This window comes from Lissotriton vulgaris, chromosome 11, assembly GCF_964263255.1.
Source record: "Lissotriton vulgaris chromosome 11, aLisVul1.2, whole genome shotgun sequence".
NCBI lineage: Eukaryota > Metazoa > Chordata > Amphibia > Caudata > Salamandridae > Lissotriton > Lissotriton vulgaris.
This window is the reverse complement of record NC_141699.1, coordinates 592,788,600-592,811,576: the sequence shown is the minus strand read 5'-3', so window position 1 is coordinate 592,811,576 and position 22,977 is coordinate 592,788,600. Positions and strand designations below refer to the sequence as shown.

The following is a 22,977-nucleotide window of genomic DNA, read 5'->3' as shown; positions in this document are numbered from 1 at the left end:
TGGATCACGAGTGCCATTCTGCATTGTCACACTGCTGCAGGAAAACCTCTGACTGGGAAAATTCGAGCACATTCCACGAGATCTGTGGCCTCCTCAACAGCCCTCTTCGCGGGGGTGCAGATTAAAGACATTTGCAGAGCTGCTACCTGGAGCAGCGTTCACACCTTTACCAGGCATTACTGCTTGGAGTCCTTACAACAGGATGATTCAGCAGTAGGACAGGCTGTCCTGAGGAACGTCTTCCAATGATTGGTGAGCTTTCCTTTCTTTCCCACCTTCCGTCTTCACGTTTTGTATCTTTCTGTCATGTTGCCAATTGCTATATTGTGATGATGCAAAATGTGGTTTTGTTGCTAACTGCTTGCTACTCTGATACAAAGCATGGGAATCTATGAAAGTTCCAATACTGGGGTAAGAAAACAAGTTACTTACCTGTAACTTTGGTTCCCCAGTATTGGTAACTTTCATAGATTCCCATGCGCCCACCCACCTCCCCGAGGAAAGCTCAGCCTACTACAGTTTTGGTGTCTAAGTACACAACGGCTACGAAAATCTGAGGCACTGAGGTTCCTTCAGGAAGGTTCTAAGTGGTGAGGCGCTTCTGATTGGCTGAGGCCTAAGTTTAGTCTCTTTTACACAAAGAGGGTGATATGCTACAAAAGAGAATGAGGCCTAGGCCTTTTTCCTTGGTCTTTTGTACCTACAGCTATGGTATTTTTGTTTGTTACCGAGACTCCCATTACGACGACGGGGAATGATACAAAGCATGAGAATCTATGAAAGTTACCAATACTGGGGAACCAAAGTTACAGGTAAGTAACTTGTTTTCTTCCTTTTTGTGCATCACGATGCAACACACGACAGTCACTCACAGACATATTACACCAACACATAAAACACAATTTTTCCAAATCACCAGTCTGTTTATTTGTGAGCTCATTTTTAAATGGTATTTTTTTGTGATGTGTAGAAGATGATTAAAGACGTCTCATGGGTTTCTTCTGAAAGGTTTGATAGCATGTAAGAGTGGGTGTGTTGGCATATTATTGTCCTTTTGTTGGCAAATTATGTGGTTCTGTGGACGTATGATGATCCACGTGTAGGAATATCGTTTATTTAATGATAGTTTTATTGTGTAGTGAGTACTTTCTGTATGGAAAAGATGAGGCATAGAGAGGACGTGCTATGGTAGAAGTTAAAGGTGACAGTCTGGTGCTGTTGGGGACGAGGGGACTGGGGAAGGCAGTGCCTGAACTCATGAATTTCACGGGTGATTATGTTTTTATGCCCAACTACTGCTAACCTATTAGTCCATCTGAACTCCTTTTCAACATTGGAGTTGGTTCATCCTGCTCTGATTTGAATCATCAGATATTTCACAAAGTAGCAAAAGTAGGATCTTAATGTCAATAGATTCTCCATTGGTTGCAGATGGGGCTATTCTGTGGTGGGTTGACGTTCTGACGTCATTGGTAAACAGTCTCCAATTAAAGCACCACAATGTTTCTTCTTGTAAGTCCACATTCTTGGATTGGACAGGATTCTTTTCCAATGTGCCCAGTAGTTATTCAATTTAGCATTACATATTTACTTGCAGCTACTACAAAGTACATTGGGAGGAAACTGAGGGAAGGAAAGTAGCCAATTGAACGGTTTAGTCTTGGGAGTTTGTAAATGGTCGAGTGGTAGGGTAGGGGTAGTCTCTTTTCCTCTGCTGTTTTGAATAAAATATTCCAGTGGGAAAACCTTAGATTGAGGGACTGTTACAGTATACTGGCACTTGCAAGCAGCACACATGGAGGGCGTTGTGCATTTCACCATCTCTAATGCATCTCACCATCAATTTGAGCATTGTCCGCCTACGGGAGAATCAAGCAGGTTTCCAGGTATGGTATTAGGATATTGGCAGATTATTGTATGAAATAAATATTGTGTCCTAAATATAGTTTAGAAAAATAATGTCCCATTGGAATCAATAACAAGAACACATTTACCCAGTGGAGCAGTATTTTGTAAACGATATTTAGGACACAATATTTAAGTCAGATAATATTTCTGTAGAAAATTTTCTGACATACAACTGGTCCTTGTCTTAACACATACACCACACTTGCCTTTAACAACTTAACGTCAAGGATTGACTACTGTTCCCTCTTAACCAGCATGCCTGTCTCCTAAATTGATTAAAGACTCACTCGTTTGTGAAGTGTGTAAAACGAATCTAAGGAGGCTCTCTAACAAAGTAAGGCAGTGAGAAGAATGTATCCTGTTTGGTTTTGAAAACTCTGTATAATAGAAGGGATTCTCCTCATCTCAGACATTTCAAGATCTGGCCTTTTCCATACAGGTGCGAAATATAGAGCGCTAGCAGGGGAAAATTGATACTCCCTACAAAAGAGCTCGTGCAGTGAAAGAGCCTGGACAATTAACTACTCCACATATTGTCTGCAGCAGAACACAACAGTCTCTTTCCAAGTCCTGCAATAAATTCTGTTTGCGCCAAATGTGACATTTCGAGTCTTCCGCACTTTGGTCATGGGCCCTGTGTTGTATTTGTGCTGTCCCCTGTGCCCTCGCAGGCGGTCGCTCCCTCCACGCTGCTCTGCCGCTCGCCTGCCTGCCTGCTGACTTACCTGCTGCCTGGCCGCTCCCTGATTGCTGAAGACCTCCGCTCACCTCCTCTACGCCGCTGCCCTCCGCATCTTCCTCAGGTTCGCCTTCTGCCCGCAGCCTGCCGCCTCTGCCCCCGCTCCTCACCGGCCCCGCTGCCCCGGTCACCTCCGTGCTTCCCGCCGCTTTCCCGCCGCCGCTGACCCGTAGCTCCGCCTCCCCTCCTCTCCCATTGGTCCTCCTGCCTCCTGCCTCCCGGCTGACCCTCCCTCCCGGCTCCTACTTATGACGCCCCCTCAGCGACCGCGCAGCGGACGCGCGCAGCAGGGGCGCCGATTGAGCGCCGAAGGTGCGCCAAAGGTAAGCCCGTCTGCGCCCGTCCGCGCCTGGACCGCGTCCAGCGCCAGACCCCCTGGTCCCCGCGCCCGCCAGCCCCCCGCAGGACCTACGACTTTGCCACGCTCATCGCACTCAACACCGCCCGAGCACCTGGATGCTACCAAGCGTCCCCGCGACGCACCCATGGACCCTTCGTCTGCCGATCCTGCAACTTCTCCTGCCTCCGAACAGGCACTACGCCCACCAAGACGGACAACAGCAACCACCTCAAGTGCATCCTGGTCAACACCCGCTCCGTCCACAGACACGCCGTGGAACTCTGGAACCTCCTCGACACCGCATCTCCAGACGTCGCCTTCCTCACGGAAACCTGGATGAACGCCTCCTCAGCCCCCGACATCGCCATAGCCATCCCAGACGGCTACAAGATCATCAGGAAGGATCGCATCAACCAGACCGGAGGGGGCATCGCCATCGTTCACAAAAGCACCATTCGCATCTCGACTGACTGCATCGACGCATTCAACGCCGCCGAATACCTGCACTTCCAGATCCACACCGACCCCAAGACTACCCTCAGAGGCACCCTCATCTACAGACCCCCGGGAACACGCGCACAGTTCAGCGAAGACATCACAGACTTCATCAGCCCTCACGCCCTCCCCTCCACCGACTACATCCTCCTCGGGGACCTCAACTTCAACCTGGAGAACAACAACGATCGCAACACCACCGCCCTGCTGGACAACCTCGCCAACCTCGGACTCAAGCAACTGGTCTACTCCCCCACCCACTACGCCGGCCACACGCTCGACCCTCTCTTCTCATCCAGCAAGCACGTCACCTTCAGCCACTGCACCGAACTCCACTGGACTGACCACAGCTGCGTCCACTTCAGCTTCAAAAAGAACACGGTCCACCACCACCCGAAGCAGGTTCCCCACAGAAACTGGAGCAAGATCACCGTCGACCAGCTCACCACCTCCCTCAGCCAGAACCCACCTATCAGGACAACGGACCCTAACACAGCAGCCCTCGACCTCACGCAATGGCTGACCTCCTGTGCCGACGACCTCGCCCCACTGAAGAACCCACTCACCAGGCCCAGAAGCAAGAAGGCCCCCTGGTTCACCAATGAACTCAAGTACTCCAAGAAGGCCTGCCGCACCCTCGAGAAGGCCTGGCTCCTCGACAAGACCACCGACAACATGACCGCCCTCAAACTTGCCACCCGCAGACATCACCAGCTCATCCGCACCACCAAGAAGAAATCTCTGAAGGAACGACTGGACAAGAACGCCCATGACAGCAAGGAGCTCTTCAACATCGTCAAGGAGTTCTCCAACCCCAGCACCGGCAACAACGACATCACTCCCTCGCAGGACCTCTGCGACTCCCTCGCCTCATACTTCCACCGCAAGATCGTCGACATCCACAACAGCTTCGGCGTTCCACCCCCGCACCCATCGACCGAACCTACACACCCCGCCGCCATCCTCCAGACATGGACCGAAGTGACCCCCGAAGACACGACACGCATGATGAACACCATCCACTCCGGATCTCCGACCGACCCATGCCCCCACCATGTCTTCAACAAGGCCGCCTCTACCATCGCTCCCCACCTCCGAGACATCATCAACACCTCCTTCGACACAGCCACCTTCCCGGAGAGATGGAAGCACGCCGAGCTCAGGCACTACTGAAGAAACCAACAGCGGACCCGACCGACCTCAAGAACTTCCGCCCCATCTCGCTCCTTCCCTTCCCTGCCAAAGTCATCGAGAAGATCGTCAACAAACAACTGGCCGCCTTCCTCGAGACGAACGGATCCCTCGACCCATCGCAGTCCGGATTCAGAGCCAACCACAGCACCGAGACCGCCCTCATCGCAGCCACCGACGACATCCGAGCCCTGCTCGACAACGGTGAAACAGCGGCACTCATCCTCCTTGACCTCTCCGCAGCATTTGACACTGTCTGCTACCGCACCCTAGTCCAACGCCTTAACGACACCGGCATCCAGGGGAAGGCTCTGGAATGGATCATCTCATACCTTTCCGGCAGAACACAGAGAGTACGCCTCCCCCCGTTCCGATCTGAGGCCACCAAAGTCATCTGCGGCGTCCCGCAAGGATCGTCGCTCAGCCCTACTCTCTTCAACATCTACATGAAACCCCTCGCTGCCGTCGCACGCCAACACAACCTCAACGTCATTTCCTACGCCGATGACACCCAGCTGATTCTCTCACTCACCAGAGACCCTGACACCGCCAAAGCCAGCCTACACGAAGGGATGAAAGACGTCGCCGAGTGGATGAACATCAGCCGCCTGAAGTTGAACACGGACAAGACAGAAGTCCTCATCCTGGGACCGTCGCCCTCCGCATGGGACGACTCCTGGTGGCCCCCGGCCCTAGGCACCGCACCCAAGCCAACGTACCACGCACGCAACTTGGGCGTCATCCTGGACTCCTCCCTTTCGATGACTAGACAAGTCAACGCCGTCTCCTCATCCTGCTTCCACAACCTCCGCATGCTCCGCAAGATCTTCCGATGGATCCCGACCGAGACCAGGAAGACTGTCACCCAGGCCCTCGTCACCAGCAGACTAGACTACGGAAACACCCTCTATGCCGGTACAACAGCCAAGCTACAGAAAAGACTTCAGCGTATCCAGAACGCCTCCGCCCGACTCATCCTGGACGTCCCCGGTCGCCGCCACATCTCGAGCCACCTGAGAGACCTGCACTGGCTCCCTGTCAACAAGAGGATCACGTTCAGACTCCTCACCCACGCACACAAATCCCTCCACGACCTAGGCCCAAAGTACCTCAACGACCGCCTGACCTTCTACACGGCCACCCGCCTGCTACGATCCGCGAACCTCGCCCTCGCCGTCGTCCCTCGCATCCAGAGAGCCACCGCCAGAGGAAGATCCTTCTCCTACCTGGCGGCTAAGACATGGAACTCCCTGCCCGTCCGCCTGCGGCTAACCCAGGACCACCATGCCTTCAGGAAACAGCTCAAGACCTGGCTGTTCGAGCAGTAGCAGACCCCCTCCCCCTAGCGCCTTGAGACCCTTCCGGGTGAGTAGTGCGCGATATAAATTCCATGATTGATTGATTGATTGACTGTCTGGATGTATTTGCTTAGAGAAAAAAAAGGCAGCAAGGATGATTGCATGAAGTGTGCACATGTAGGCCTGTTTTCTGATGCGTACAAACTTGTATGTTTAACATAAGCTACTTCAGGAGTTAGAAATTACAATGTTCAATAAATTGAGTCTTTGTGCTTAGATTCAAGAGAAAATTAATTGTTGGATCATTTATTTTCATTATGTTTTGGTGACTCTATATATGTTATGTTATGTTATTATGTTAAAGTTTCTTATAAAGCGCACATACACCGATTGGTTTCTTGGCACTAACTTGAAGTAATGCTGGGGCCCGTGTGTTTTGGATGTCTACAAAGTCTAGTTATAGGCTTGGATAAATAACCAAGTCTTAAGAAGCCTGCGAATCTAGGAAATTCAGTGCAGGTTCTTATGTCTAACGGTAGAGTATTCCAGAAGCTGGGTGCAGCAAATCTGCAGCCACCTAGTCGTTTCCGTTTGTAGAGAGGGATGGTTAGGAGATTCTTGTTGGCAGAGCGCAGACTACGAGCAGGTAAATATTTCTGGACAAGTTTGGTTAAAAATTTTGGACTAGCCCCATGCAGAGTTTTGAAAATAAGGCAGCCAGTGTAGCTCTTTCATGGTGGGAGAGATGTGTTCCCACCTAGGTTGTTGGGATATCAATCTGGTTGCCTGGTTCTGTACCATCTGCAATCTTTTGGTAAGATAGAACGGTATGCCAAGGTAGTTGGCATAGTCCAGATGTGACATCACCATAGCTAGAACCACCTGGATTAAGGCTTCCTGAGTAAGTAGTCTTCTGATCTTCCTTATATATATACACCTTTCTTTCTTAAAAAACCCAGCATGTTCTGTATAGCATTGGGAAACCTTTTGTAAAGAATGTGTGACAAAATGGAGAGATAATACTGTCACAGAATGTGCAGCATAATGGCTTATAATTTGGCCTTTATTGCTGCATAATTTAGCCGTCTCTGCCACATAATTTGGTCGGTCTCTGTAGCATCATTCCAGCGGCCAGTTTACACTGCATTACTTCCCTAAAAAGTAGAGCTAGGCGTGTTGTGAATATATATATTGTACCTCTGTGATAGACTGGTTAGTGGTCAATATCACCTCATGCCATTATTCTCTAGCCTCTGATAGGACCTCATATTCTTTACTAGTTATCTAGATACTGCTGCTTGTGAGTCTGAGGACTCATTCTCACTCTGTCTGTCTCTTCCCTCCCCTCTGTCTAACCACCTCAGATTCTTCTGCTCTTCACAGACGGGCTGGATGAAGAAGTCAAGAAGCTGCAAGAAATGTCCGCCAATCTGCGCCAGGAAGGTAAGTGTGCAGGATGCCAATAGATCACTTCAGTTTCAGGGAGGCATGGAGCCCTTTATCCATTCATTTGAGATGCATGAGTGACAGAAGGATCCAGGGAATTCTGACCTAAACAAGGAGACTCCCTCGTGGTTAGGGAGTCTGTCCCGCTCTTCATAGAGCAAATGTGAGCAGGCAGATCATTGAGAAATAAGAGATGTGTGAAGAAACAGAATATTAACCTAGACTCTGGTGGGGTGGACAGTCTGCCTTAGCTGGGTGGGGGTGGGTGGTCCCTTCTTTAAAGGTGTGCATACACACTGTGTCATGGTCTGGTCCAGATTACGGTTGGCAAGTGTTAGAAGCGTTCTTTCCCTCGGAGGTCTCTGCAGTAGTCCCTAGGAATGGTATGATAGTGGGGATGCCTCTCTGCGGATATACTAACTACATTAGGCAGTTGTGCTGAGTATGATTCAAAGCGCACTGCTGTACGGGCTGGTCCTGGCTGGTAAGTGAGAAGCTCCATGCTTCTGAGGTGTGCAGAGACACTGCAGTAGTCTCTTGGAATTGTATGGTGGTGGAGATGCCTTGCGCCTCTGAGAGGCGCATGTACACTGTAGTAGCATCTAGTTCTGGGGATAGTTTGTCTCTCATCTGTGCAAGTGCACCGTAGGGGACTTCTGTCTATATACTACATTAGCCACTGGCGCTGGGTGTGATATTTTACTGAGGATGCCTCGGCCTCTGAGGAGGGATCGAACACTCTGGGCACGGTTTGGCAGTGGTAATGTGTAGGCTCAAGTGCTTGGTATGTTTTTCTCAGCCTGGGAATGCCAATATTCAGTAACAACTTTCCATTTCGAATCCAGGTTGGTTTGACACTCTTGTGACAGTCGCAGTGAATAATGCCACGGATCGAGAGCAATTGAAGCAGATCGAGTTTGGCCGCGGCACGAGATACAGTGTGCAGCTGTCCCTGGACATGCCTCAGTTTGACAGCGCGCTGACGCAAGAGCTGGTAAGGACTGACACTGTCCGACAGCTTTATCGGTGTCTTTGTTGCACTGTATATTAATATCACCACTTTTGCGAGTCTCTGGGATCTCTAACTCCTCCAACAAAGTAGCGCCTCTCCCGCCTTTTCTGGCACAAATAACATCTCTCACTCCTCGCTTGCAGCTGTCCCTCAAATGTCCACAGAGGACACTGACGAATCTGCTCCTAACGGGAAATGTTGCTATAAATGGATTTTTGGATGGCACATTTGTAACACAAGCACTTGATAGTAAGCTCCTCCTCTACCTTACATTAATAGCCTTTATCATTAATTTACTTTACTTTAATGCCGCCTGTTTTCCTTGAAGGAAAATGGAATGTGTTTCAAAAAGAAAAATTAAAGGTTTCAGTTTTTTTAGGTCAAGCCTAGGCAATGCTCATGCGCTGTCTGCAAGACCTGTTGTATTCAATAAAGGACTTTGCTCCCGCGTGCTTCTTACCATATGTTCAGTCCAGTGTAGCTCTTTTTTGATGTCGCCTAACTGGTTCACGCAGCAATACATCACTTCCATTTCTCGCAGAGGAACACCAGCCAAATACAATTTCCTTTCGCTTTTTTTTTTTTTTTTAATTTTTGAAAACCTTTATTGTGCAGATAGTAGCATACAAATACGGGCCTACAACCAATTAGGCCGGCCACGAAACAATCTGAAAAGCACGTAAATCAATAAAGGGGTTTCACGGCAGTCACCCAGTATATTGCAAACAAGTAGTTCAATCGTAGAGGAGCTGAGTGTGACCGCCGGATGCAGGATCAAAGAAGGTTAATTTTATAATAGAAATTATAGCAGGATCAGTTGCAGTTTAATCATCTGAGTGCCCATAGCGGGCCACGAGTCAAGCAGCAAAACATTAAGGCATCAATAAAAACGGTTATCAGCAATAGTCTACAGCAATCAGAATATAGATGCCATATTTCCAATCAGTACCCATCGTAGCCCGCCACGTGCACACAGACCACCAGAAGCGGTCCTGGTGAGTGCGCACCCTTCGCTGTTTCTAATTTTGGTGACTTTCATACTGTTTTGCTTGCAGTCGATTCTTCTAAGACAATTGATAGGTTGTTGTACTTTTTTTTAAAGTATACAATAGATATTCTGAATGTAGGGTTCTGTGGTCCAAATAAGTGGTGATTTCACCGAAGGCTTTGCCCCATCTCTGACCCGCCATTGCTACTTCTTGATATTGGGAAGAACTTTAAATAATTAGGGAGATAGATTTTACAGCACTTCAGTAGCTTCTATTAGGATAACGTTGTTATGCCATTAATATAAGCTCCCACATGTTGAAAAATACTACTGGGCTTCTCAGTTAATAGTGGTAAATGAATGGTTGTTTGCATCATAACAGGAATATTGACTTATGCGTGATAGTCCATAGATGGACTATCTAGGTTAACCCACATGCTTTATACATGGATAATGTCCAATGCGCTACCTGAATCCATTGCTTGCTCTCTAGTAGGTAATCTTTCTTTTTTTGTCCTTTTGGTAGGTTGTTAATGCCCAGTCGCTTACAAAATGTTATAGTGCTGTTGAATTGTTATTATTTACGTTAACACACATACGTTAAACTGTATGTGACTTTTATGCTTTTACCAGATCCACGTCTAAGCTAAACGTTACTTTTTTTAAATGTACTTGACAACAAAAATATACAGTAACAACTTGTTTTGGATCAATACTTGGCCGCATTCTTTAAACATTTCGTGCAATTGTTTAAAAAAAAAATCATTAACATTTGCACTTCTTTCTGAGGTGTAGCATTTTTGCGACATAGCATTTGCAGGGCAACAGCAAATTTCACAAAACAAGTTTATTTTTGTTACAACATTCCACAGATTTGTTTTACAGCCGTTTCATTTATTTGGTGACGAAGTGGTCTGACAGCTCAGTGTGTGGCCCTGTTTTTTCTTCGGGCTGTTTATGGACCTGTTTATTAGTATGGAAGGAGGATTTTTTTTTTTACAAATAAATTAAAACAATCATTGACTAAAACAAGTACAACATACCCTAATCTAATAACTTGACTCGTTAATGGTTATCAGTGTTAATGTGGCCCCGCCACACCATCGGCATCAGGCCATTCCAAGTGTGGGTTTGGAGTGTGTATTTCCCTAAATCTGGAATCCTTAAATCTAGATATGTTTAAATGTATTCCATGGTATCAGATCTGGGTTTTACATTTGTCTGGTATACACCCTGCTTTTGATTAATTATTATTATTATTTTTTTTTCAATCAGCCCGTCGATCTAATTTGGGAACTGGATTGTATTATTTCAAATGTTATGGAGTGTTGCTTTGGAGGGTGTCCATTTGTGGTGGCGATTTTAACATCTCGAAAATGCCCCTTCCCTGTAACAGTGTTTGTGGTCTTACAAACCAGCAGGGGGGTGACACTTACCACGTCCTTCATAGCTCATATGGAGAGGCTCTGAATTTTGTCATACTTAAGCACAATTTATAATTCAATGTAGACTTTATTGAAAAATGCCTTAGCCTCTTTCCCCGCTTTTACAGGTCATGAGGTTGGCTCATCCATTGACTTTATTCTCTTTTCTATACTTGCCTGAACTGGTGTCTGACTCCATTATTCTATCTTCAAATTTGAGCGTTCACAACCCAGTCTCTATTTGCGTGTCTCTGCCTGACACAAATACCCATGTACCTGTTACGGCCAACTCTACAAAACAGTATTACTCAACACGCATTTGCAATGCAATAGGCCTCGCATTTACGTGAGTTTGAGCTATTCACATTGCAAATAACAATGCCCTTTATTTTTGTTTTCGTTATTAAAACTTAAATAAAATGCATTGTCATTAACAATGCCAATAGCTTATACTCACATAAATGCGAGATCTATTGCATTGCAATTGCTTGTTTTGTAATTGTATTTATATAGCGCTTACCACCCCTGATGAGGCGTTGAAGTGCTCATTGTCGAGTGAAGAGATCACACAGAATTAACTGAAAGGAGACATATGCTCAAGAGTAACTACTTGCAACCCTCTGCCCTTCATAAAATCAGGATTCATTAGCAGGAAGCTGTAATAAATGTGCCTTTTGCTGTACACCAGCCCTTAACTTGTGCCTGTGGTTGCAGGTAGTCTGCAACAACGCTCATTTTTAGGGACCAGGATTGTTCAAAATCCGAGTTAGGTAGGGCGAGCGTCACTAATGAATTTTACTGGTCCAAGAGATGTGACTTCGGGGGTCTGCCTCAGACATGAAAACCAGGTGACCTGAGGCCTAACTCTTGACCAGAATTGTGTGATCCTGGGCAGATCGCACCACATTCCTAGGTGTCTGCTTCCATTTCTGCCAAACGCTTCCAAAGCCTAACATTCAGAGAAGAGGGAGTTCATTTAGCGGAACTGGGGTGCACAAGTCCTCACACCCGCCCTGCCCCCTCAACACACTTTGAAGGGCTCCCCAACCCCACAGACTTCCTGACAGCCAGGGAACACCCTTCATACCAGGCACGCTTACATCTTGCCCACTTTGGGAGAGGAGACCGAGAGTAGCGCCAAACCCACATTTGAACCACTTGTACTGTTTGTATGAACTTTCCTCTTATATGAGCTTGCACCCCCACCACCCTCGAGGCTACACTGTCCTTGACACTACAGCACATGTGGGAGGTTTGGGGACAGTGAGATCACAGGGCCCAGGGGGCGAGGGAGATGGCAGGGATGGGACCGACTCAAACTCAGGGGGTTTTAAACTTAACACTTTCATCACCCAAGATCACATACTTGGAGAGCACATCAGGCACAGACCAGGGCTTGAAAGAAGTCCTGGGCCTGTTGGTGCATCTGAAAGGACAGGGGGTCAGGGCCATGGGAGCACTGTGGAAAGACACATCCACTCAGCCACAAACCCACATCCACAGGCGGCAGGAGAGCAAAGGTGCCATCAGGCAAAGTGCTAGAATTTTTTTAAAATTAAACGTGAGGAAAGGCTGGTTCTGTCACCGCTTCCTTCTTGAGGGAGTGCAGAATACCGAGGAGAACCAGAGCATGCTGGGAGGGTGAGACTATGTACCATGCGGGACTCTCTTCATGCAGGACCACACCTGTCTGGCAGCAACAATGATCTCTTAATAATACTCAGCATGCCTTTAACACTCACTGTGCATCAAAAACGTTTGTAGGTGCTATAAAAACGTGTTATCCCTCCACTCACTCTATTCGCATCAGAAAAAGTGTCGGGATTTGAACATGCGACCACAGCCTCCTCTCGGTAGCTGGTGTATTGTGCTGTTGTATGTGCCTCGCTCATTGTCAACTGCTGTGGCTTCACACGTGTGTACAAAGAGAGGTGACAGAGCATTAGAACATGATGAGCTGGAGCAGCGCGTGCAGATCTGGAGCCGACGGGGGACGGAAAGTGAATGCGCGCGCTGGAAAGTGAAAGCGCGCCAGTTGCGCGCTGTGTGTTGAAACGTCGCGTGCATGTGATGTGTCCATACCTGTCCACATCTCCTGTCTCCGTTCTGAACAGAAAGCGATGACAATAGATCCTGCCAAAGCGATCAGCGCATGCGCTGCGTCGCTAGGCGAGCCCTAAAAAATAAGGGGATTCGACAGAAATAGGAAATGTGAACCCAGGAAAAAAAAAATCAGACCTTGTAAGAGGAAAATATTAGGATGTGTCACAGTGCTTTTCATAATTAGTTGGGCCCATTTGATACTGGGTAGCTTTAAAACTGTGTGTTCCTTAATGTCATCCTTGTTGGTCACTAAGAAACTGAACACTCCACCCCCCCTCAGCGTTAGTTCAACCATGCATGTACTGCAGCTTTAAAAGAAACTGAAATTGGCATCGAATTCTTCGACCAGAAACATCAAAGAAATAATAGCAGCCCGAAGGGATTATAAAAAAGCATTGGAACTAAGAAGGAAAGAAATCAGAGAGAGGGCTTGGGAAGATCCCCTCAAGGCTAATGCCTTGAGAGACGTAAAACTCTTCTGGGAGGTGATTTATTGTCCCTTTTTCACAGATAGTGTTGTTCTAACTATCGCTTGCAACTTGTCTTCGGGCAATTGGCTGACTTATGTTTCTCGCATTTTTGAGGACCGTCCGAGAGGAGCCCTACTGTCGCTCTCTCTGGTACACCATCTCCCTTTCTGTTTCCCCTGTCCCGCCTGATGCTGGCTGTCATTTTACCCTTTTGCATCGACATGAGTAACATCACATCTGCAATCAAAAACAGCATCCTAGGTAAAGCTCCCGGCCCAGATGGAGTTCCAATTGATGTTTTTCGCCATAATATTTTCTTTTGTGATCCATTGTTAGCCAATGTGTTTTGAGCAGCACTGCACGCTGAGATACCCAGCTCATGGAAAAATCAATCATTGTGCCAAACTTCACAAAGAGTGACAGAGGTGATCCATCATGTTACCGCCCCATTTCTCTGTTGAACTCCTCTGTGACAATCCTGCGCTGGGTAATTCTCGAGAAACTCGAGGTCTGGGAGGGAGACAGGGGTTTCCTTTCTGAGGTACAGTATGGGTTCAACCCAGGCATTGGCATGGTTGAACAGTCCCTCAACCTGCTCCTGATCTCTGGGAAATATGCAAAGGCCAAGAAAGGCGTTTTACATCTCACCTTTATGGACTTGTCCAACGCATTGGATTTAGTGGAAAGTTGGACGGTTGTAAGACCTCATGCTTCAAGAGGGGGTGGAGTTTGACCTGGTGGAACTACTAAAACACCTGCATTGGGATACCACTGCCCACGTACGCTACGTATGCATCCTAGCCCCTTTCTTTTTCCTTATCTACAGTAATTCACTGTATTCTGTTTTATAGAGTAGGGATAAGGATTTACCAAGGACAGGGAAGCAGCCTGTACCAGAATTAATGTAATCCGGTGATGCCGTACTGCTGTTGCGCACAGGCAATGGGCTCTAACACTTGCTGGATACTTTTAATGACTTCATGCTAGTTCTAAAACTAAGGGGTAAGGCATAAAAAATATTGTATGATGCCATTAGGTCCTAGAAATATGCGTACTCGCAGATTTAATATTGATGGTGTGGTCATCACAAAAGTGTCCAACTTTAACTACTTAGGTATTTTACTAGATGTTAATTTTAATTGAGCAAAACCTTGGCAAACAGAAAGGGAATAAAATGAACGTTGTGACTGAGGCTATTTTTGGTTTCTATAGGAAAATCAAACAGAAACCAGTGAAGGATCTGTGATCCCTTTACAAAGCAAAATGCATTCCATTGGGCACCTACGCAATGGGGGTCTGGGGCTATGCTGTAGCTAAGAACAAATTTCTCGCAAGATTGCTAGCTGTTTCGAACAGCTACATGTCTTTTATCATCCACTCAGAGGTTGGTCTCCCCTATACCAAAGAAACAGTTAGACTAGCCCCACTTCTCATATGGGTTAAAATTTGCACACAGTGTATTAGCTGATTGTATTAAATTGGATAACAGTAACAACAGTTCCTGGTTGTCAAATGTCAGGAAAATCTTTGTAGAAGTAGTTCTACACCTGTTCCATTCCCCCAGTATGATCACTGGGAATAGCAAGTCCCAAGTTTGTTTCCTATTTCAGTCGTATAATATTTTGATATGGCAGACAAAAGGCCAAGATATGGACACTGTCCACTATCCAATGGATATCTTATCATCTGGTTCCGATGCGGATTCTGACTATAAATCAACTGTGTGCACGCTTGCGTGGATGCGTTTTGCGTCGGACGTGGGGAGACTAGTGCATTAATTTTCAAAATGGCCGCCAGTTTTAGCCTAACCAGGATGTGTGGAAAACCTGGTGTTACAAAGGGCACCTTTTGTTGGTCTTTTTCACCAAATAGATGTCCACCTAGTAAGGAGGGGCTTTTGTAACACCCTCTTACAGCACAACTAGAACTATTGTGGAGACATTATAACTATTGTTCTTTTGCTTTTTCCATTTCAGATTAATTACATTAGGATTACCAGGTGGTATTAATTTTGTACTGCACCTGTGTATAATTGTGCGATTGAGACACTGTATATGAGTTGGGTTTAACAGACCAACAGACCAACAGTAGGAGGGGAACTAGGTACACCAATATTAGATTCTAGGTCCTGAAGACTAACCATAGGGGTAGGCTAGAAACATGTCGACCGTTAAGATTTGGGTACATTGAATCCCATGAGTCCTAATTTGTTCCCCTGTTTTTTAATCATACCGACTGGGGGGAAAATAAAAGTAGCATCACCCACTAGCCAGGTATTTTTAAACACCCAAATCTTCCTTTAACTCACTCCTCCCTAGCAGAATCACCGGCCTCACATAGTCATTACATTCAGTGCTCCAGCGTAGTTCGTCTGGTCGCAGCACGCCCTCTTCTGTAGCGGAACAGGAAGGAACCTATGATGAAGCATGCCACCAAGAGGTAACACTGGTGGGTAGGGTTTTACAGAAAACGTTGTTTTCCCCCAAAGTGAAGGAACAAGGAAACTAAGAACTCCACGCAGCAAGAGGCTGGGTGCTTTGTTTTGTTTTCATAATTTAAAAAATATTCCACTGTTATCATTTGAAAACCTGAGTCTTGCTTTCTCCATTACCCAAGTCTGCCTAACACTTTCCACTAAAATGTTGACTGCCTGGCGCCAATTTTTATTTTACATTTTCCCTAGAGAGGTGCTAGGAGTTTTGCATTACGAGTTTCAAGTGCCAAACAATGCCTCAACTCACAAATCCATGCTGCATTATTCCAGCAAACAACACATTTAAACATCTCATAGCTCCACACCCCACAATGCAAGAAAACACACTTCCACCCCACAACATTCCACTCCATGCCTCATAATTTCAATCCAATAAATTAAACTCCACATATTTTTACTCTGCTCCATGACACATTATTCCACAATGCATAATTCCATTCCACACCATACCACATAATTCTACTCCACACCATACCACATATTTCCACACACAACACAATACCCCATCACACAATTCCATACAACATAATTATACTCAACACCAGTAAGTGGAAATCCATTGAAGAAGTCAGCAAAGCTTTACCCTATAAAGTCCTTCAGTGATCAATGAGGTAATTTGGTTATAAGCGAAAGTACAATAATAAGTAGCAGTGGCAAACACATGGTCGCCATTTTGAGCATGGATGAGTAGTCATTCTAGAAAACAACATTCAAAGGTATGTCACTGACATGCCACATATTTCCACTACACTTCACGCCACACAATTCCACAACAAACAAATCCAGTCCAACAGATCTCTCCTTTCCACTTCCACCAACTCTGTCAACTCTCCCCCACACACCCACTGCCCCCTCATCTCTCCCTCACACTGCCACTACACCCTCTCAGCTCGCAATCCCACTGCCCCCTCTCATCCCTCCCTCACAATCCCTGTCTCCTCTCTATACTTCCTGCTTACACATACCAGTTTCTTTCCTGTGCTTTTTCAAGGTTTCCATCCCTACAACCCACGCTCTCCTCCTCTTCTTAGGCTGTCTTCTGCATACACAGGTCCTCCCTCTTTATGCGTCTGAGGCCTGCTCTCCTTTTTTCCACACACTCTTTCTGCTCCTCTATCACTAGTTTATTCACCAATTTACCTATCCCTCTCTATCTTCCTTTCTGTCTAATCTGTGCAGGTCTCACCTTCATCTATTCACCATGCCAAATAATTCCACTTCACAAATACACTTTCCGCTCCACACAATTTCACAACTAACAATTCCAATACAACCCACATAATTCTGCTCCACACCACATACATCCATTACACTCCAAACCAAAACACAAAAGTAAAAGACAATGTTATTTACAACGCCAATATCTCCAACTCTTGAAAATGCAAGACCTATTGAATTGCAAATGCTTGTTTTAAGAGTAGGCAATGGTACATGGGGCCACTGCCTGCTCTAAAAAAAAATGTTGCTACCATTCAGTCCAAGGGGTCCCCTCTTGTTTACGACTGGCTTACCATCTACTTGAAGTAGGCAGTAAACTGTGACTGTTTTGTGACTGCATTCCGGTCGGAAAACATTCATGCATCTCCCTGTGACTCGCTATTAGGAAGGGACTCCCTTAACATGCTTCTTCTCAATAGCGACTCCCAAACCCTATTTTGTGTGTCAGTAATAGATCACCGACTTGCAAAATAGAGTTAGTATGTGGTGTTAAATTAATTTCTATAGCGCACAAATACCCAGGCATGTCTTGGTGCTAGCTCATACTGAACAATATCAGACAATGTGTCGGATGACTGACAAGGAGACTGGGTGGAGGGGGTTGAGGGGGGCAACATAAAAAAGAATAATCATTTTTTTACTTTAGCCGACCACGTCGCACTCCTCTGCTCCTCTTCTTCAGGCACAGGTTCTCAGAATGCCCTGCAACCAATCCTGAAGCTGCTCTCACATGTCAGCAGCAGTGAGTGATCCCAGAGGCGAGGTACTCGGACCCCCTTCACAGCAGGCTACTAGCTTTGATTAACTCCTGGCAAGTAATTGAAAAGCAGTCGGACCCCCTTTGCAACAGCCGACATGTCCAGATTAACTCCTGGCAAACAATTGACCAATTGATGTGGTTACGGTTCTCAGACCACTTAATGGACCCCTAATACAGCGTAGAAAAAATCACTTAGCACAAGAAAGATCCCTCCTTAAACTACTCTGCTGAACTGTCCAGACCTTGCTGTCTGATACACTTTTGAAATTAAAATTACGCTTGTCAACCGGCTGATGTCTTATCCATTCTGAATTAGTTTGTGAGCCTATAGGACTATACTAACTACAGATTTCAGGAAGCTCCCCAGTCCTGATGATGATCTAAAATAATATAGATCGAAACGTCGTTGACCTACTCAAGGAAATATATCCCCCCCTATTGTATATATGTATGTGGTCTTTTACCTTGTTGTGTGACATTCCGTTTTCACTATGTTCACTTGTGTCACGTTATGCACCTTGTCACTCATATGAGCACCTGAAACCTTTCTGATAAATGTTGAAAGAGAAAATAAATAATTTTATATGTACCTACATCTTTAGCTCCCTAGCGTGAATTATTCCTATGCTATACTTTCACACAGGACCTTATTAGGCCACGCTTGAACCATTGTTTTTTCAAAAAAATCACTACTACCCCAGGTTCGCCTTATGGGGTACCCTTGTTCTTAAGAAATATATAGTAATAGATCACCGACTTGCAAAATAGAGTTAGTATGTTGTGTTAAATTAATTTCTATAGCGCACAAATACCCAGGCATGTCTTGGTGCTAGCTCATACTGAACAATATCAGAGATGTGTCGGATGACTGGCAAGGAGACTGGGTGGAAGGGGTTGAGGGGGCAACATAAAAAAGAATAATCATTGTTTTACTTTAGCCGACCACGTCGCACTCCTCTGCTCCTCTTCTTCAGGCACAGGGTCTCAGAATGCCCTGCAACCAATCCTGAAGCTGCTCTCACATGTCAGCAGCTTTAGGATTGGCCTGATTGCCCTAGATTAGCACTCCAGGATAGACTGGAAGTCTGTGCCTGCTCTCGCCAACCCCACCAATGCAAGCTTTCCTGCCCATGACGGTTTGGCCGGCCTGAGACGGCCGGCCAAATCGGCATGTGCAGTTAAGGGAGTGCACTACCACCCCCTCAGTGCTGTCACCCCCAGGCTGCACCCCCAAGATTTGGCATGAAAGGAGAAATAAAATAAATGTTGTTTTGTTTTTCCTTTCCTGGCATTTTTGAGGGGTGACGCTTCTCTGTCATAGTGGAGGAGCCGCCGCTGATTCTGAAAACATATAACTTCATGCTCATGGACTTAAAAAAGATAAGTTTTAAGAGCTTTTCTGAAAAGGAGAAGATTGTTCATAGATTTTAAGTGAAGAGGTATTTCATTCAAGCTTTGGAGAAACTGTTCACAAAGCTTCTTCCTCCCCAGGAGGCAAATTTGAATCTTGGGATTGAAATGTTTTTGGCAGCTGAGGAGCGTAAAGTCCTAGGTGGAGATACCATTTGAATTTCTTCTTCAAGCAGTCAGTAGGGGTGGACGAAGAATTCCGCTCTTGAGTGGCTTGGCAAAATTAGGTTGGTGAGCGTCAAAAATCGTGACACCTTCTCCCAGCCAGTTTTCTGGACCTGGGCAGTCACGGCAGGTTGCGATGGGTCACGTTGAGAAATCTGCCACACACGTTGAGGAAGCTGCTGCTCAAGTAGAATATCTACTGAAACGGCTGAAAAAAAGCAGAGACCTCTGGCATGACGCGTAGCCCTGTATGCGCTGGTTTTGCAGCGCAGGACAAAGTCATGGTGCTAAAAATCAGTGCAAGCAGCACATCGCGGAGTTCTGCTCAGCAGAACTTTGTGAACTCTGCCCAGTCCTAGTAGTCAGACCCTGTACCAAAAGGAGCTTTGAACATGATAAAGAGAGCCTTAAAAATAACTTTTTGTCTGACTGGCAGCCAATGTAGTTGTTTGAGTGCCCATAAGACGGGTTGAAACTTGGGGGTACTCAATAGCAGTAATGCTGCAGTGTGTTGAAGGCTTTGTAGTTTATTCCTGTGTTTCTGTTGCATGTTCATATATGGAGCATTGCAATAGTCAACTTTTGTGAGGACCATGGATGTGACTTCTGTTTTCTGCAGCTCAGAAGGGATGAAAGGCAAGACTTTCTTTAAGGTGTTTAGTGTGTGAAAGGAGGATGATGTAATGGCATTGACCTGGGTACCAAAAGTACGCTTATCATCCCTCAGTACTTCCATGTTACATACTTTCCTTACAGGGGTGGGGAGGGAACCCAGTTCCAGTGGCCACCAGGAAAGGGACCAGAGGGAGGTGAATTTCCAAATATGATGATCTACGTTGTTGTAGTGTTACTGTATGATCTAATAAGATCAGGGCCGCTCTACCCCCTTGATCAAGGAATTCCCTGATCTCCACGGTGGCCTTTATCAGTGCCGTCTCAGTACTATGGGCACTGCTGAACCCATACTGAGCAGGGCTCTAGAGTTCTTTCTCCCATATTAATGCTGCCAGTTGTTGATTCATTATCTTTCTATCTTTTCTGGAAATGGTAGCCGAGATAAGGGACGATAGCGATTAGGGTTGGTGGGGGACAGAGCTGGCCTTTTTATCAATGGGAGTATTGTAATTTTCCATTGTTTAGGAAAATAACCACTGTCACACATCTGGTTAAATATACCGATTAGTTGGCCAGCAGTGATTTCAGGTGTTGTTATTGCAACTGCTGGAGGACACAGGTCTAGGGGAGAGCCGGACTTAATAATTTTTATGAGCTGCGTGACCTGTTCCATGGTGGTGTTTGTGAAATCCAGAAAGGACTCAGATACCAGGCACGTTGGGGAGAAAGTCGCTTCCGACTGAGAAATGGGGTTCGTGGTGCCAGATCCATTAAAGATGTTATCCACCTTATTTTGAAATAAATACTGGCTAAGGTATTAAAAAATCTTTAAACAAAGAATCAAAAGAGGGAGTGAAGAGGTAGTGCTAAAAAGCACTTCGGAGGGCGCACCCTCCTCCTGTTAATGGTATAAAATAAAAACAAAAAGGTCCACCTCTAGAAGGTATTCTGTGAGCCAGAGTATATCAGGCATACACAGTATTTGTTAAAATATCCCTCACACACCAAAAGGGCCCTTGGTGTCATGCTTCATCATCGGGGTGTGGTAAATATTTGATTTACCGTCCTAATTTCTATGCAGGTAAGTACTTAATCAATAATAACTCAATCGGAAAAGAAAAAGGCAGAGTCCGTGGTGTTAGAGTTCTTAGGGGTTTTATTCCTTAAAAAGGAATGGTCATGACCGGATATCTTGTTCCTGCCACCACTGGGGTGCAGGAAGGGATAGAGCAATATTTTATTGACAATACATAGCTTATATACTTGAGTTACATTATAGAAACCAATACAGAAGGCGTAACAGCTGAGAGAAACAAGATAAACACTCACGTGGTAATGATCCGTAATTAGAAGGCGTGAACTAGGCGTGAACATAAAGGTGTGTGCTAGAAACGTCATAAGTAGGTGTCATAAGTGGGTGGCAACAAAAAGCAGAATCTTGCAATGTCAGCAGAAATCTGAGGCCTGGATGCGCGCGCAGCTACATGACGTGTGATTGACGTGAAACTGGAGGGTGCAGGGGACTTGACATTTACAATGGCGGAAAGAGACAGAAGTCTGGCATGTCAGATCAACTCGTACCTCTATCATATCTGATATCTGATGTTTGGGAACCATACTATCTGGGCGGAAAGGTCTCTGGGGCAGAAGCTATTCTATACTGACTGTGAGTGCGTGTATAAGCGTCTAAGTGTCTGCATGAGGAGCGTGGGGGCATGGGCCTGCCATGGTAACAGAGGCTATGAATTACTTGCACGGAGACAGTAAGGCCGGGCCCTTCGCTCTGCAGCTGGGGGGATGTTTACTTAAGCTAGTAGGCAGGAATGCATTTTCGGAGAGCGGAACAGATAACTCGAAGGTTGAATTCAGTCTTGGCAGGCAGCAGGCTGAGCTAAACGCGGTGAGCCGCGCAGGGAGTAAGGCAGAGGTCACCAGTACAGAGACAGCCTGGGCTGAGGCTCTCAGAGTCAGAAAGCAGAAAAAGGCTCGATGACAGATTTCAGGGCCTGCTTCGCCAGAGCTGAAAAACGTGTAAAGTACACCACAAAAAGACGTTGGCATGGCATACTTAGGAACGGACTATTCAACCCATTCTGGGTGGGTCTGAAAGAGGCCATGTTAACGTTGGACGCAAATGTATTTGCGTCTTCATAGCTGGCACAGGAGGGAAGTTACATGCACTTTAAACTCGTACATGGAGACGGTGGGGTACACGATAGGGAACATAACTTGACCAAAAATTTATATTTCCTCATTCCCTCCTTGTTCCCTACGGACCCTTCATGATATCTCGATCCTCATGAATCGATCAGTCTGTTCTTGTAACATCATTTGCTCGTCTCTCTTCCGTTGTCGGTTTGAGAGAAAACTGGAATGTTCAATGCACGATGTGGCGCACAGTCCACAAATCGCTGGCCCACACTGTAGGCACAGGCAACAACTGAATACTATGACAAGGGCAATGCCTAGGAAGGATAGGATCTTCCATCCCCAAGCAGTTAACGTTGTCCAGAACCAACCGGACCAAGTCCAGGTGCCTGGATTCTGATGTATCGAACTTGCAATCTTATGAAGACGTGTAATAGCTTTGTAGACAGTTGGCGCGTTTTCTGGAATGAAAACACAGCAACTTGACCCGATGACCTTACAGGCTCCACCTCTATCTGCCAAGATGACGTCAATAACAAGACGATTCTGAAGAACAACAATCCGCATAGCAGACTGTTCTTCTGTTAAGTTACCTAGAGCGGAGGCAGTTTCATTTACTACTGCTTCGAGTGTTCTGGTTAATCTACGTATTAATTTACTATTTTGGACGGGGCCTGTGAAGAAAAAGAATCCCTTATTGAAATCTGTGTATTGCTCCCATGCCGTTTCGGTATAGTCGATAATCGGGAGATC

The 22,977-nt window shown here is 46.1% G+C and overlaps 1 protein-coding gene across 1 annotated transcript in view; it reads left to right on the top strand.

The window, feature by feature from the left end:
- The window catches only part of LOC147683193 (uncharacterized), a 502,788-nt gene that overhangs the window by 83,044 nt on the left and 396,767 nt on the right, over positions 1 to 22,977 (top strand). The window contains exons 4-5 of the mRNA XM_086942506.1: positions 7,336 to 7,414; positions 8,263 to 8,411. Coding sequence (XP_086798632.1) covers positions 7,336 to 7,414; positions 8,263 to 8,411 — 228 coding nt within the window. The remainder of the gene's footprint in view (positions 1 to 7,335; positions 7,415 to 8,262; positions 8,412 to 22,977) is intronic.